This window comes from Piliocolobus tephrosceles, chromosome 10 (assembly GCF_002776525.5).
Source record: "Piliocolobus tephrosceles isolate RC106 chromosome 10, ASM277652v3, whole genome shotgun sequence".
NCBI lineage: Eukaryota > Metazoa > Chordata > Mammalia > Primates > Cercopithecidae > Piliocolobus > Piliocolobus tephrosceles.
This window is the reverse complement of record NC_045443.1, coordinates 59,986,698-60,000,431: the sequence shown is the minus strand read 5'-3', so window position 1 is coordinate 60,000,431 and position 13,734 is coordinate 59,986,698. Positions and strand designations below refer to the sequence as shown.

Sequence of the window (13,734 nt, the reverse complement as noted above, 5' to 3'; positions counted from 1 at the left end):
AGGCCGAGACAGGCTGATCACGAGGTCGGGAGATCGAGACCATCCCGGCTAACACGGTGAAACCCTGTCTCTACTAAAAATACGAAAAAACTAGCCGGGCGTGGTAGCCTGTAGTCCCAGCTACTCGGGAGGCTGAGGCAGGAGAATGGCGTGAACCTGGGAGGCGGAGCTTGCAGTGAGCCGAGATCGCGCCACTGCACTCCAGCCTGGGCACAGAGCAAGACTCCATCTCAAAAAAACAATAGAAAAAAAAGAAAATGTCCTGGAATTGGATAATGGTGATGGTCGCACAACCCTGAGAATGTACCAAAAAACACTGACTTGTATCACTGTAAGAGGGTGAATTTTATGGTATGCAGACTGTAATTCAAAAATAGAAAGAAAACACGTAGACCTCTTTTTTTGAGATATGATATGAACCTTGAAAATCTTTCATTAATGACTAAGTCATTTACCTGATCTGGAAAATTTTGTGTTGGTGTGCTGGGTTTCATGAGTGTTGCTGGTATACAAGATGGTAGACTAAGATGTTTCTACAGAAAGTGGCTGAATATGACACTGAGAAATTATTCTGGGTGGTATGAACACAGACTGGGCTGGTTGTGAAGAAAGCAAGGAACATTGGACTCAGCTATGGCTCTATGAGCAGTCACTTATTTTTGCTGCTACTTAAAGATCTGAAATATTTTTCCCTTGACCGTCACTTGTGAATATTTTTGCCTAGGAGCTTAATTGCATAGTTGGGGTCTTGTTAAATGAATCATCATATTTGCAGACTTATTTAGTAGTTTCCATTCTGAAAATTGAATGACAAGAAATACACCCAAACTGATTCCAGGCTATTGGGTTTACTTTTTCCCCTTCAGCTATTTTTTAATACCATTAATTAGCATCTACAGAGTAGCCAACCTCTGATGATGGTAAGGTAACCCTGGCTTGTCCCTCAGCTGCCCTGCTTTCTTTCCCAACAATGCGTTTCTAATACTTTTGAAAGAGAACAACACTTCTGCTGCATCCAAACAGAACCCACAAGGTCTGATGCTTTTGAACAAAATAGATGTTTCCTCCCTGTGCCTTGAAATTGATATACACTGTCAAAAAGGGTTTTCCAAATGGTTTCTCTTTGTCACCTTGTACCAGATTTTCTCCTCCATTCTGGAAATGTGCAGTTTAATGTTGCGTTTCAAATCACTTTCAGCTGAAAGAGTGTGTAATGGAATCAGGGCATCCATGAATACTCTTAACACTGTCAGAGATGCCTTTTTGTTTGTAGCTCTGTGTTCCAAGGGGACTGATGACAACAATGAAATTACATTGGGGGCCTTGCTCAGTAACAGGTTCCTTGTCTGTGATGATTTAAGAGAAATAGTAAGGGTGGTTTCTCCCATCCTGTTGCTTCTGTGTTTGTTTTATATTTCTTAGAATCTAAATTGTGGTGATTATCACCTCCTGCGAAGAAAAGTAGTAACTGGAGTCCTTGTCAATATTTTCCTACCCTAGTGTGTATCAGACTTCTTTTCAGAAGCATTTCACTCTAACGCTGAAAGTTGCCTTGAAATCACCTGATTGTGCCCCTTTTTGTTATTAGCAAGGATGCCAGGGCTCAGAGTTAAAGACTATTAACAGTAGCACACAATGGAGCTGGCACCTATAATTTCAGATTCCCGGGCCGGTGCTGTTTCTGCCACAACACACAGGCTCCTACTACCAATTACTCATATATATGTGAATTTCCTCCAAAGCCATGAACCTTCTGAGCTGGAGGAGGGCTTGACAATTAGCCTTTGTCCCACAGTCTTTATCATTTCATGCTTTGGCTGTCACAGTATAGCCTTCCAGGTTAACTGTCAGAACCTAACAACCCAGAAAGGGTAGATGATGGCAGGCCCTTCCTCACGCGTGTGTGTGTGTGTTCTACATTGACACACATTTAGCTACGTGAGTGGGTGGATTCCATGCTACAGGGCTGGCCGATTGCTTAGGAATTAAAGATGGGAATGAAGTTCTGCACTCCCAGGACTTTATTTTAAACTAGAGCCTCAAAGCATTTTGCTTTGCCATTCAGCAAGTTCTCTTGCTGCGGAGAGAAGAAACCAGGGTATAACAAAGTAAAATGACTTGGTTTGGAATTGGACTTCAGATGTGAGCTTGATCGCTGCCCTTTGTCTTACTTAGAGGACTATTTTATTTTTATTTATTTTTATTTTATTTATTTTATTTTTTTGAGACGGAGTCTCACTCTGTCACCCAGGCTGTAGTGCAGTGGTGCGATCTCGGCTCACTGCAAGTTCCTCCTCCTGGGTTCACGCCATTCTTCTGCCTCAGCCTCCCCAGTAGCTGGGACTACAGGCACCCGCCACTGCACCCAGCTAATTTTTTGTAGTTTTAATAGAGACAGGGTTTCACTGTGGTCTCTTTCTCCTGACCTCATGATCTGCCCGCCTCGGTCTCCCAAAGTGCTGGGATTACAGGCGTGAGCCACTGCCCCGGCCACTTGGAGGACTTTTAATACCTTTTACTCCATAGAAATTGGACTCCTGGACACCATTACCTGCTTCTCAAGTCCAGCAGCGTAGGGATTTTGGATTTCTTTTCCATTTCTACTCTACAGAGAGATGCTACCTTTATATTTTAGCTGGGTTATATATTTGTGTGTGTGTGCGTGTATAATTTTTTTCTCTTTCTCTTTCCCACCTCATGTTATAGGTCATTGTTGTGTGTCTAGAGCAGAGGGAGTGCCACACGGGCAAAGCTTTCTACCAAGGCTGAAAAGCTCTATGCCTATTAATTGTCTCCATGCCATGTTCACATAGCACCTATTTATTATTTGACGGTGAATTTGGGGATTTTGTCTGGTTTTAAGACAAAAGGTTTTTACCTTGAGAGGGCAGAAGGGCTGAAGTGTGCTCTGGGATATGCCCTGCCAGAACATGGGCTTTTAGGCTTTCTGAGGGTTACACGAAGAAGGTGCTGACAGAGTGTTTCTGTGTTTGCACTACTTGATTCTCCAAACTTCGTCTTTCCCTTAAAACTTAATTTATGCTGGGCATGGTGGCTCATGCCTGCCATCCCAACACTTTGGGAGGCTTAGGTGTGAGGATCACTTAAACCCAGTACCCAGTACTAAAAAATTTTTTTTAATTGCCAGGCATGGTGGCTCACGCCTGTAATCTCAGCACTTTGTGAGGCCGAGGCAGGCGGATCACCTGAGGTCGGGAGTTTGAAACCAGCCTGACCAACATGGAGAAACCCTGTTTCTACTAAAAGTACAAAATTAGCCAGGCCTGGCGGTGCATGCCTGTAATCCCAGCTACTTGGGAGGCTGAGGCAGGGGAATCGCTTGAATCTGGGAGGTGAAGGTTGCGGTGAGTCGAGATCGTACCATTGTACTCGCGCCTGGGCGACAAGAGTGAAACTCCGTCTCAAAAAAAAAATTTTTTTTTTAATTAACCAGGCATGGTGGCACATGCCTGTGGTCCCAGCTACTCAAGAGGCTGAGGTGAGAGGATCACTCGAGCCCAGGAGGCCAGGACTGCAATGAGCCACGATTATGCCACTGCACTCCAGCCTGGGCAACAGAAAGAGACCTTTTCCTAAAAAAAAAAAAAAAAAAAGGAAAGAAATAATTTGTTACTTGTTTGCATGAATCTGAAGCTTTCTCTGTAGCCGTAGCCAATAACACAGTAGCTCTGCAGTGTACTAACGCAATGTCATTTCATTTTAGGAAATTTAGAAGTGAGGGGGTGTGAATGAGCTTCTACTTTTCAAACCCAGTAGCACCCTGTGTGTTGGGGCTCTGTGGAGGGAGAACATTTCTGAGACCATCTAGAAGGAAAGTTCCTTATTCTGCAGGGTGAAACCACAGCACACAACAGTATAGGTTGAGTTTTGCTTGCTACGGAACAAGGGATATTTCACCCAAGCAGTAGAAAGCGTAATTGGCTGTTTGCTGCCTCACAACAAAGATGTCCCCTTCTCCTAGTAGTGATGTATGAAGGGGGTGTGGCTTCCCCATCCTACTGCTACCTCCAGACCTCTGGGTGGCTGTCTGGGCCTGGAACTCTGGCAGTCCGTGGTGGTAGGTAGCCCATAGGCAATGAATACGGTAATTGAGTTGGGAGTGGTGTTTTGGTTTGGTTTGGTTTTGCTTTATCAGTGTTACTGATTGAACACATTGAAAATTTCCCTATGGCCTCTGAATAAATCACACCTGGATGTATACTGTAGAGCCTGTGGGCATAGTTTCAAGTCAGTTCTTGGGTGCTTAGTGAAATATATGTATGAGACTGATACAGAATGCCCAGGCTATGGGGGGAGATCGCACCTGTTTAAACCTTTTTTTTTTTTTTTTTTTTTTGAGACAGCATCTTGCTCTGTTGCCCAGGCTGGAGTGCAGTGGCATGATCATAGCTCATCACAGCCTCAACTTTCTGGGCTCAAGTGATCCCCCATCTCAGCTTTCTGAGTAGCTAGGACTATGGGCGTGCACCACAATGCCTGGCTAATTTTTTCTATTTTTTGTAGAGATGAGGGTCTCAGTATGTTGCCTAGGCTGGTCTCAACTCCTGGGTTCAAGTGATCTTCCTGCCTTGGCTTCCCCAAGTGCTGGGATTATAGATGTGAGCCATCACTCCTTGTCTAAACTTCTTTATATGGCTAAGATTAACAAGCTCTAACCTTCAATCGAAGAGTTGATGAATTCTTTAGTCATGCATTTAATCCCTCACTTGGAACCTCTTCTTATACTTTTATTTTGAATGTGATTGGCAGTTCTAAACCTATTTTTCTGAGTCCTTTCCTTAAAGCACAAGTGATGTAGAAAAATACAGGTATCTTTAGGATTAACCAGTTCTTATTTTTAAAAGAAGATTCATGGGGCCGGGCGCGGTGGCTCAAGCCTGTAATCCCAGCACTTTGGGAGGCCGAGACGGGCGGATCACGAGGTCAGGAGATCGAGACCATCCTGGCTAACACGGTGAAACCCTGTCTCTACTAAAATACAAAAAATTAGCCAGGCGAGGTGGCGGGCGCCTGTAGTCCCAGCTACTCAGGAGGCTGAGGCAGGAGAATGGCATGAACCCGGGAGGCAGAGCTTGCAGTGAGTTGAGATCTGGCCACTGCACTCCAGCCTGGGCGACAGAGCGAGACTCCGTCTCAAAAAAAAAATAAAAATAAATAAAATAAAATAAAATAAAAGAAGATTCAGTCACTGGCTTCTCAGTTAGTGACTCCTGAAACAGATGCAGGATAGTTTTGTTGCTGTGCCTGAGCTCCAAATAACGGCCTCTGAGATGTGGTTGAGCCACCTAGTAGAACCTCATGGAGAGGTGCTTGAGGCATGTGGGGTTCATGAAGGGTGGTAACATTACAAAGATGAATCAGCATTCAGGAAGACTCTAGGTCTTCTGTGACTGCATAGCCAAATCTGGGCAAATCAGTTTCTCTTCAAATTTACAAAAGGAGCGCACATTTCGTGCAACAGTCAAATAATACAAAAATATATAAAGAAAAGTTAACCAGGTGCGGTGGCTCATGCCTGTAATCCCAGCACTTTGGGAGACTGAGGTGGGAGGATCGATTGAACCCAGGCATTCACGATGAGCCTAGGCAACATAGTGAGGCCTCGTCTCTACAAAGAAAAAAAATAATAATTTAAAAAATTAAAAATAATAAAAAGTTTTAAAAAGAAAAATTAACTTTCTCTCCCACTTCCATAACTTCCTTGCCACTCATTCAAACATAATTATATGTTATCAAGCTGCCAGGTGTCGAGGTGGTCAGTTAGGACAATAAACCAAACTGAAAGTAACAGTCATTTCTTCTCTTACTGCAATAGTCCTGGCAAGAGGCAAAGAGGGAGTGCTGACTCCCCAGGGTTCCATTTTTCCCCGTAGGACGGCAACACGTGAAGGTCTGGCAGATGACATGCAGTGCCAGCAGGAGGGAGTCTCAGTGCCCAGAGCTCTGAACTAAAGGCTTTGCCATTTGGTGGACCGAGGGATGGAGGGCCAGGGAGAGAAGGGGAAGGACTACGAATAGACTGAGTCAGAGCAGAGAAGTTTCTCAGTGGAGACTCCTAGGCTAGTGGGGTATGAGTCCTGGGCTGCAGTCCTCTCAGCGGCTGCAGTGCAGGGACTGTGCACCACATCCGGTGTGGAGAGGGCAGCTTCCCCTGTAAGGCCTGCTGGGCAGAGCCTTTGTAATGGCCTGTGGTCAGGCCTGAAACATAGCACACAGGATTTGGGCATGGAATCAGACTCCTCACATAGATGGGATATCTATATATAGTTTTTGTTTTTACAAAAATGGGATTGTACTACTCATTACTCTGCAGTTTACTTTTCTCACTTACTATATCATGGATAACTCCAGGTCACAAAATAGAATTTCACTTTTTTTTTTTTTCGAGACAGAGTCTCACTCTTGCCCAGGCTGGAGTGCAGTGGTGCAATCTCGGCTTACCGCAACCTCCGCCTTGCAGGTTCAAGCAATTCTCCTGCCCCAGCCTCCCAAGTAGCTGGGATTATAGGCACCAACCACCACACCCAGCTAATTTTTGTACTTTGAGTAGAGACAGGTTTTCACCATGTTGGCCAGGCTGGTCTCAAACTCCTGACCTCAGGTGATCCACTCACCTTGGCCTCCCAAAGTGCTGGGATTACAGGTGTGAGCCACAGCTCCTGGCCTCTTTTTTTTTTTTTTTTTTTTTTTTTTTTTAATGGCTGTATAATGGCTTATAGAATACAAACCAATCCATTCAACAGTTCCCCTTTTGACAGACATTCGGGCTGTTTCCCGTCTTTACCCCAATGAATAACGTCAAAAGTCTGAATTGTATGTATAGCCTCTGTACTGAGTCTTTTATTTCTTTAGAATGTGTTCCCAAAAGTGGAATGACTGAACCATTGGGTACGTAATTATAATTGTAATCAATGTAAAAGGTGTGACAATCCCCATTCCCATTATGAAAGTTACTTTTACTCTATGGAAACTATATATTGTTGATTTTTTCAATGTTTCCCAACCTAATGAGCAAAATTATATATTGCTTTTACTTTAGCGTGCATTTTCATGGGCTGGTGAGACTGAGCATCTTTTCATATCTTTATTAAACATTTGCATTTTTCCTCTATCAGTTGCCTAATCATATTTTTTATCAGCTTTTTTTCTTCTGCTTGTTTGTCAAATGCCTGTTGGCACATGTCAGTCCTGCTCTGAGAACATCACACTGAGTTGAGATTTAACAAGAGTTAATATGATCCCTTTAAGAAAAATTGTAAAATCAAGTTAATATTTGAAGTGAGCATCCTGTTTTACCCTCCCTGTTTCTCTTAATCACTTCATATTTAGACTAGGGGAATAAAGGTATGTGTTTTTAACTCCAAAATATCGCATTAGAGGAGAGAAGTAGCGGGATTTTCTAGGAATTAGTCTCTAACTCAGAATTCTCATTGGTTAGGAATAAATTACCTTTATCTTCTCATGTAGGTAATATTTGGGGCAGGAACCAAAGGGAGTTTTTGTTTTTGAGACAGGGTCTCACTCTGTTTCCTAGGCTGGAGTGCAGTGGTGCGATCTCGGCTCACTGCAACCTCCACCTCCCAGGTTCAAACAATTCTCCTGCCTCAGACTCCCAAGTAGCTGGGACTACAGGTACCTGCCACCACACCCAGCTAATTTTTGTATTTTTAGGAGAGATGGAGTTTCACCATATTGGCCAGGCTGGTCTCGAACTCCTGATCTCAAGTGATCCGTCCCCCCTTGATCTCCCAAAGTAATGGAATTACAGACGTGAGACACTGCACTCAGCCTGAGTTTTTTAAACTATTAATGTCTTGCTTTACCTCCTTTTCTCCCATTCTTCCAGTCGACTCATAAGAATACCCTAAACCTTACTGTTTATTGTATCACAAATAACGTCCCATCAATTTTACTGGAATTGATATCATATAAATTTCAACTGTAGTCTTTAAAGGAAAGGCTAATCTTAACATTGGATAATATGTTTAAAACCCATCCCCTCTGTATGGGAAGGGGTATTAGACGGGAGGTGTTTACCAGTGGATTAAATCACCTCAACCCCAGCAACTTTCTCATTTAACCACTGGAATGTTACTCAAATTCTGGTCATGGTGGTATCCACAAGCCTAGGTCCGAAGCCCCAGAAGGAAGGTCAGAGTGTGTACGTAGCTCTTCTGCACCCTCGCTTCCACAGCTTTTGGTTTTTGTTTTTTCTTAATTTTCCTTAGGAAAAGCATCTCATAAAATAATGAAATAGAAGCTAGGAAGTACAGGGGTCCTGTGATGACAGACTGCAGCTTTAAAGGCATTTCTCTACTTTATTGATTGTTTAGTATGAGATTTGTCAGCTTTCACATGCACTCCGTTCCCTTTGAAACCCCTTTCCTCTTATTGCCCTCCTCCAGATTGGAGACCAGCACTCTGACAAATTGATCCCAAGATCAGAGGGATGAAAGACAGAAAGATCAAAAGGAAGCAAGGATCACATAGGAAGAGGCATTGCGATGTAGGCACTGGGAAGGCTGGCAGTCAAACATGCTGTCATCTTTAATCCATGGATGCCTCTTAAAGGAAGAGCCTGGTAGTTCAAACGGAAGTGAAAAAATGTTCTGTACATAGATGGATTTGGATATAATTATCTATTTAAGAAAGTAATAAACAGTCATATTGTAATAGAATGCAGATACCTCACTGTGTGTGAATTTGAAATTAAAAAGCAAAGTAAACATGGTGGACTGCTACCATTGCTGCCCTCTCCCCGTCCCTTGCCCACAAAGGAGAGAGGCGCTGCCTTGTTCCCCCTTCTATTTCAAGGCACTTCTCCATGGCGACTCAGCCAGAACATTGTCCTCTTAGGTCTGCTGTCTTTTTGTAAAACCAACAAAAAGGCGTATGGATTTTTAAGGGCTCAGACTATAAGTTATATAATGTTGCTACTAAGGAAAGTCTTACTTAGGGCCATCATTTCTGGAGTCTTCTGTTCCTCCCAAGTCCAGCTCCCTTTTCTTCTATTTAGCCACTTATCCATCAGCAAGCAGTTGTTGCACATCTGCCACGTGCTAGGCACCAAGCACTGGAGGTTCAGAGACAACGACATAGACTCTGCTTAGAAAATATCCGCTGGGTGGTTCAAGACAGCCATGGAAGCCAACAGTCATAGCAAGGACTGGTAAGGGTGCAGCTAGGCATATGACACCACAGGGTCACAGAGAAGGGGCATGGAGGGTAGGCCAGGAGGACAACAGAAGGCGTTCTGAGCTGACTCAGAGAAATGGGCTGGCCATGAGAAGGGAGAAGCAGATGTGAAGGGAGTAGCAAGAGTGAGGTTAAAGCGAGAAATACAGGCAAGAACCAGATAACAAAGGAACCTGGAAAAGCTGGGAAGCCATCACAGGGCTTTAGGTAGGGGATGTGGCACGATGAGAGCAGTGCTTTAACATCACCTTTGTGACCCTATGAAGCACGGGGCAGAGGAGGGCAGAACAGGGACTGAGGAAGCAGTGGAGAGCTCCTGAGTCACGTAGATAACCTCTGATGGAAACCAGAACCAAGGCACTACCAGGAATAAAGAGAGGGATTCTTGTGCTGCTGAGGAGGTGAAATCTACACGCCTGGGTGCCTATTTGGACATGTGGGGTGAGAAAAGGGAGGAGTCTAGAATGGCTGTCTATCTTCTGGGACGAGCAACTGGGTGGAAAATTGTGTTGTTCCCGGAGACAGAGAATACTAGAAGACAGATTTGGGAGGGGGCTGGGGACAGGATCATTAATTTTGTATCTTATTAAGTATGAAATGCCAGTGAATATATTAAAGCGGATATATCTGTTGGCAGTTGGCTGTTCCAGGCCGAGCACAACAGAGATGTGTGGGCTAGAAAGGTTGTCTGGACTCACCAGCGTATGTTGTTGTTGAAGCTATTTATCCATTCAGTAAATATTAAGAGTATACATTCAGGGCTATCTGTGAGCATGCAACCTGCGCACCACACAAGGCCCTGCTCTCAGAAGGACCTCACATTTGGTGTAATGCTCTGCTGTGGCTGTCTTGAAATTCTCCATTTTTTATCAGGGGGCCCTGTGTTTTTATTTTGCACTGGACCCTGAAATTACATAGCACTGCCTACAATGGCCTGGCACTGGTTGCAATAGTAGGGCTGCAGTGTTGATCAAGACAGGCATGGTTCTTGTCCAGCTTACACGCTAGCATGGAAAGCAGATAGTTAAGTAATCAATTAGAAAATATGATGAGTTCTGTATTAAGAGAGGGACCAGGCTAAGGGAACATTTACGGAGGGATAGTGATCTAACCCCACCTAACCTAACCTTGGTGGCTGAGGAGTTAGGGAAGGAGAGCACCCAGGGAGAATAGTGAGTCAGAATCCTAGTCCACAACACCAACGAAGGGATAGAGAAGTCGAAGAGAGAATGTCCTGGGAGTTAGGAGGGAAACCAGGAGAAGTTGTATCCCTGGTGCCAGGGTTAGGAGACAGTCAGATGCTGCCTGGGAGATCAGAACCATGACATGCCAAAGAGATGTAGCAACAAAAGGGCCGTTTGTTGACTCAGGTGACAGTAGCTGGGTGTAGAGGAAGGCAAGAAGTTAATGTACTTCTGTTTGAGGGATCCATGCGAGGTGAGGAAGTAGATAGACCCTGAATGTAGATTATCATCAATTTATGAGGCTTAGGTTCTTAGGAAAGAAAAATGGACTTTTCAAAGGTGGAGTTTGGATTAGGAGAGTATCATCTGTTTGATTTTGGTTTTGCTTTGATTTTAAACAGAATGCTTTAGCATGGTTTTGTTCTATGGGCAGAGATCCAGTGGAAAGAGAGGTCAGAAATACAGGAGTGGGAGTAACTGACATTGGGAGAACCCCATGTGGGAAGTGACAGACAAACTCTGGTCGGGAAGAGAAGAGGAAAAGATGGCTGAGGAGCAGTGAATGTCTTGCTGAAGGCTCCTCTTTCCTCTGTAAAATCACCCCATGTGACTTTGTTAAATGAACATCTGCTGCCTTTTAGTTCTTTTCTCTTCCTGCCTCAAATTCAAGGAACAGTTTCTTCTAAGTTCTTTCATCTGCTCTTTTAGTCAACAAACATTCAGTGGGCCCCTGCTCTGTGACAGGCATGACCTAAGTCTTTGGAGTCACCAGGCCCCTGAGCTCCTGACACTCAGTTCCTAGAGGAGCTGCTTTCATGGCCTGATTGGGCATGCCGGCTCTTCCTAGTCCACGCCTGGGAATTCAACTGCAATTCAGGGGCGGTGCAGAAAAAGAGGAAAAAGTTAAGAGTAGCTTTAGGCAAAATCTTGAAAGAGGAGATTACCTTTGGAATTTATCACATAATAACTTTCACTCCAGCTCCCCGGATTCTCAGGGGCCCTCTAGATCCTGTAAGATTAGGCCCAAACCTAGAATTTCCTGACCCCGCCCCCTTTCAAATTCTCCTGTGTTTCTCCATCCTGTCAAAACTCCTACTCCCTTATTATAGTCATACTCACCTGGTAATTAGAACAAAGACCATTGGAATTAATTCACGCTGATTTGTGAATGGTGGATAACACCTTAGTGGGGGTGGGGTAATAGTGATTGCATTTTCCAAGTGGCTCCTTTTTATAAGAAGGGATCTTTAACTTGTCATATTTCAGACAGCATAATAAAAGTGATAAGGAGTATTCGAAGAGGCCTCATCTTCTAACAGTCAGTTCCCCTAAACTTTTCCATTTTCTCACAGCTTCCACTGTTTTATTTATTTATTTATTTATTTATTTATTTATTTATTTATTTATTTATTTTTGCCTAGAGTCATAAGTTCTCTAAAGCCCTTAAGATTTTTGTCATCATTCCTTCCCTTCCTGGACGTACCCCCTACCCTTTCCTGTTTCTATGACAGCAGCAACTAGGGCACAGGTGGTGAGGGGTTGGGGGTGGGGTCATGACAGCTGCAGCCATTTATAGGGATTGTTTCCAAGTCAGGGACTGCCTCTGCATTGGGAGGGAGGGATGCCCAGAGGCCTCTTGGCACAAATAATGCAGCCTCCCTAGAATGAAGGAGGCATCCACTCAGATCTGAGCTGATCGAAGGCATTTCCCATGTTGGTGGCTCCTCACTGAGAAGCATGTCAGGTCTCAGGTCTCTAGCTCCCTGATGCCTGGGAGCAGTTGGGTTCATATAGAATGCAATTCCCCAAGCCACTTCCATTTGTTGTAGAAATGACAACATTCTGCCACAACCGATCGATAGCTGAAAAGTGGCTGTCAGGAACCACTTTGGAATCAGTAGGTCTGAGAACAGGAGGCGCCGCTGGGAATAAGCCCAGGAAAGGTTGCTCATGGTTATCGATCCTGCAGCCTCTCCTGTAGACATCTGCTTCGGGGAATGCTGTTCCCTCAAAAGTCCTTGACTGGGCAATAGCTCTTAGATACATTTTTTTGGAGTGTATGAGTTTCCTGAGCCTTGAGATGAGTGGGTTTTTTTTTTTTTTTTTTGGTTTTTTTGTTTGTTTGTTTTTCCTGGACCCAGGATATCACCCTAGAAACTCAACAGTTTAGGCCACACATTCTCAGATTTTGATGTGCTTATGAATCACCAGGGGATCTTATTACAATGCAGATTCTGATACAGTAAGTTGGGTGGAACCTGAGATTCTGCATTTCTCACAAGCTCCCAGGTGAAGCCAATGCTGCTGGCCCACAGGAGTAACAGGGATCTGGAGCTTCACTGTCAAATACATTCAACACTAGCCATGTGTCACTGCTTAAACTTAAAGCTACATTCATTAAACTTCAATAAAATGAAAAATTCAGTTCCTTGCCTGCACTAACCACAATTTAAGTGCTTAGTACCCACATGTGGCTAGTGCCTGCCATATTGGACTGCACAGACAAAAACATGGTCACAGAAGGTGCTATTGGATAACCCTGGGCTAGAGCAGGACTCTGTTGCATCATTCATTCATTCATTCATTCATCCATCCATCCATTTATTCACTGAGCATTTGTTATGTGCAAAGAAGTATGCTTGGTGCTGCAGCATTGAGGCACACTTCCAACTAGCAGAAAATGTAAACATAAGCTGACTAGAATGCAATGCACTTAAAAGAGAGATGCCTCTCATGTGGTGAGGGATCCAGAGCTGGGAACGGTGAACCCTGCCATGCAAGTGGGAGAACAGAAACATCTCTTGGCATTTCATGTGTGATCTGAACCAAGCAATGGTTGTGACAGAATCGGAGCATTTGTGAGATTGGCTACTGACAATGCATTTTCACCATTTCAGGGCCATAATCGTCAGAAACGGAGAAATTATCCCCATGTCTTCAGAATTTACCCCCGAGACAGAGCGCCAGCGACTTCAGTACCTGGTAAGAGTCATCTAGGCTTGGCAGAGGGCAGTGGCATCAGGGATGGCATCGGAGCTGTTCTGGAGGAACACGTTGCTACTGACATGGGAGCAGGCTCACCGCATTCAAATGACATATGGTATTAACTCCCCCCCACACACCTTCTGGATCACACATCCTGGCTTCGTGTGTGACGACACACTCCACCTCCATGAATTTATTATTGTGGCTGATTTTCTCCCATCTGTGACCAGTTGAAAACATGGTGTGCTCTGGTTTTTTTTTTTTTTTTTTTTTAATGGCTTCTTATGTACAATGTGAGATGCAGTTTTGAAAAACACAGATACCTTCTTCCATGGCCTGCTACGCACTT

The 13,734-nt window shown here is 44.1% G+C and overlaps 1 protein-coding gene across 1 annotated transcript in view; it reads left to right on the top strand.

Moving 5' to 3' along the window:
* The window catches only part of PPM1H (protein phosphatase, Mg2+/Mn2+ dependent 1H), a 288,477-nt gene that overhangs the window by 181,312 nt on the left and 93,431 nt on the right, over positions 1–13,734 (top strand). The window contains exon 5 of the mRNA XM_023225107.1: positions 13,298–13,382. Within this exon, the coding sequence (XP_023080875.1) occupies positions 13,298–13,382 (85 nt within the window). The remainder of the gene's footprint in view (positions 1–13,297; positions 13,383–13,734) is intronic.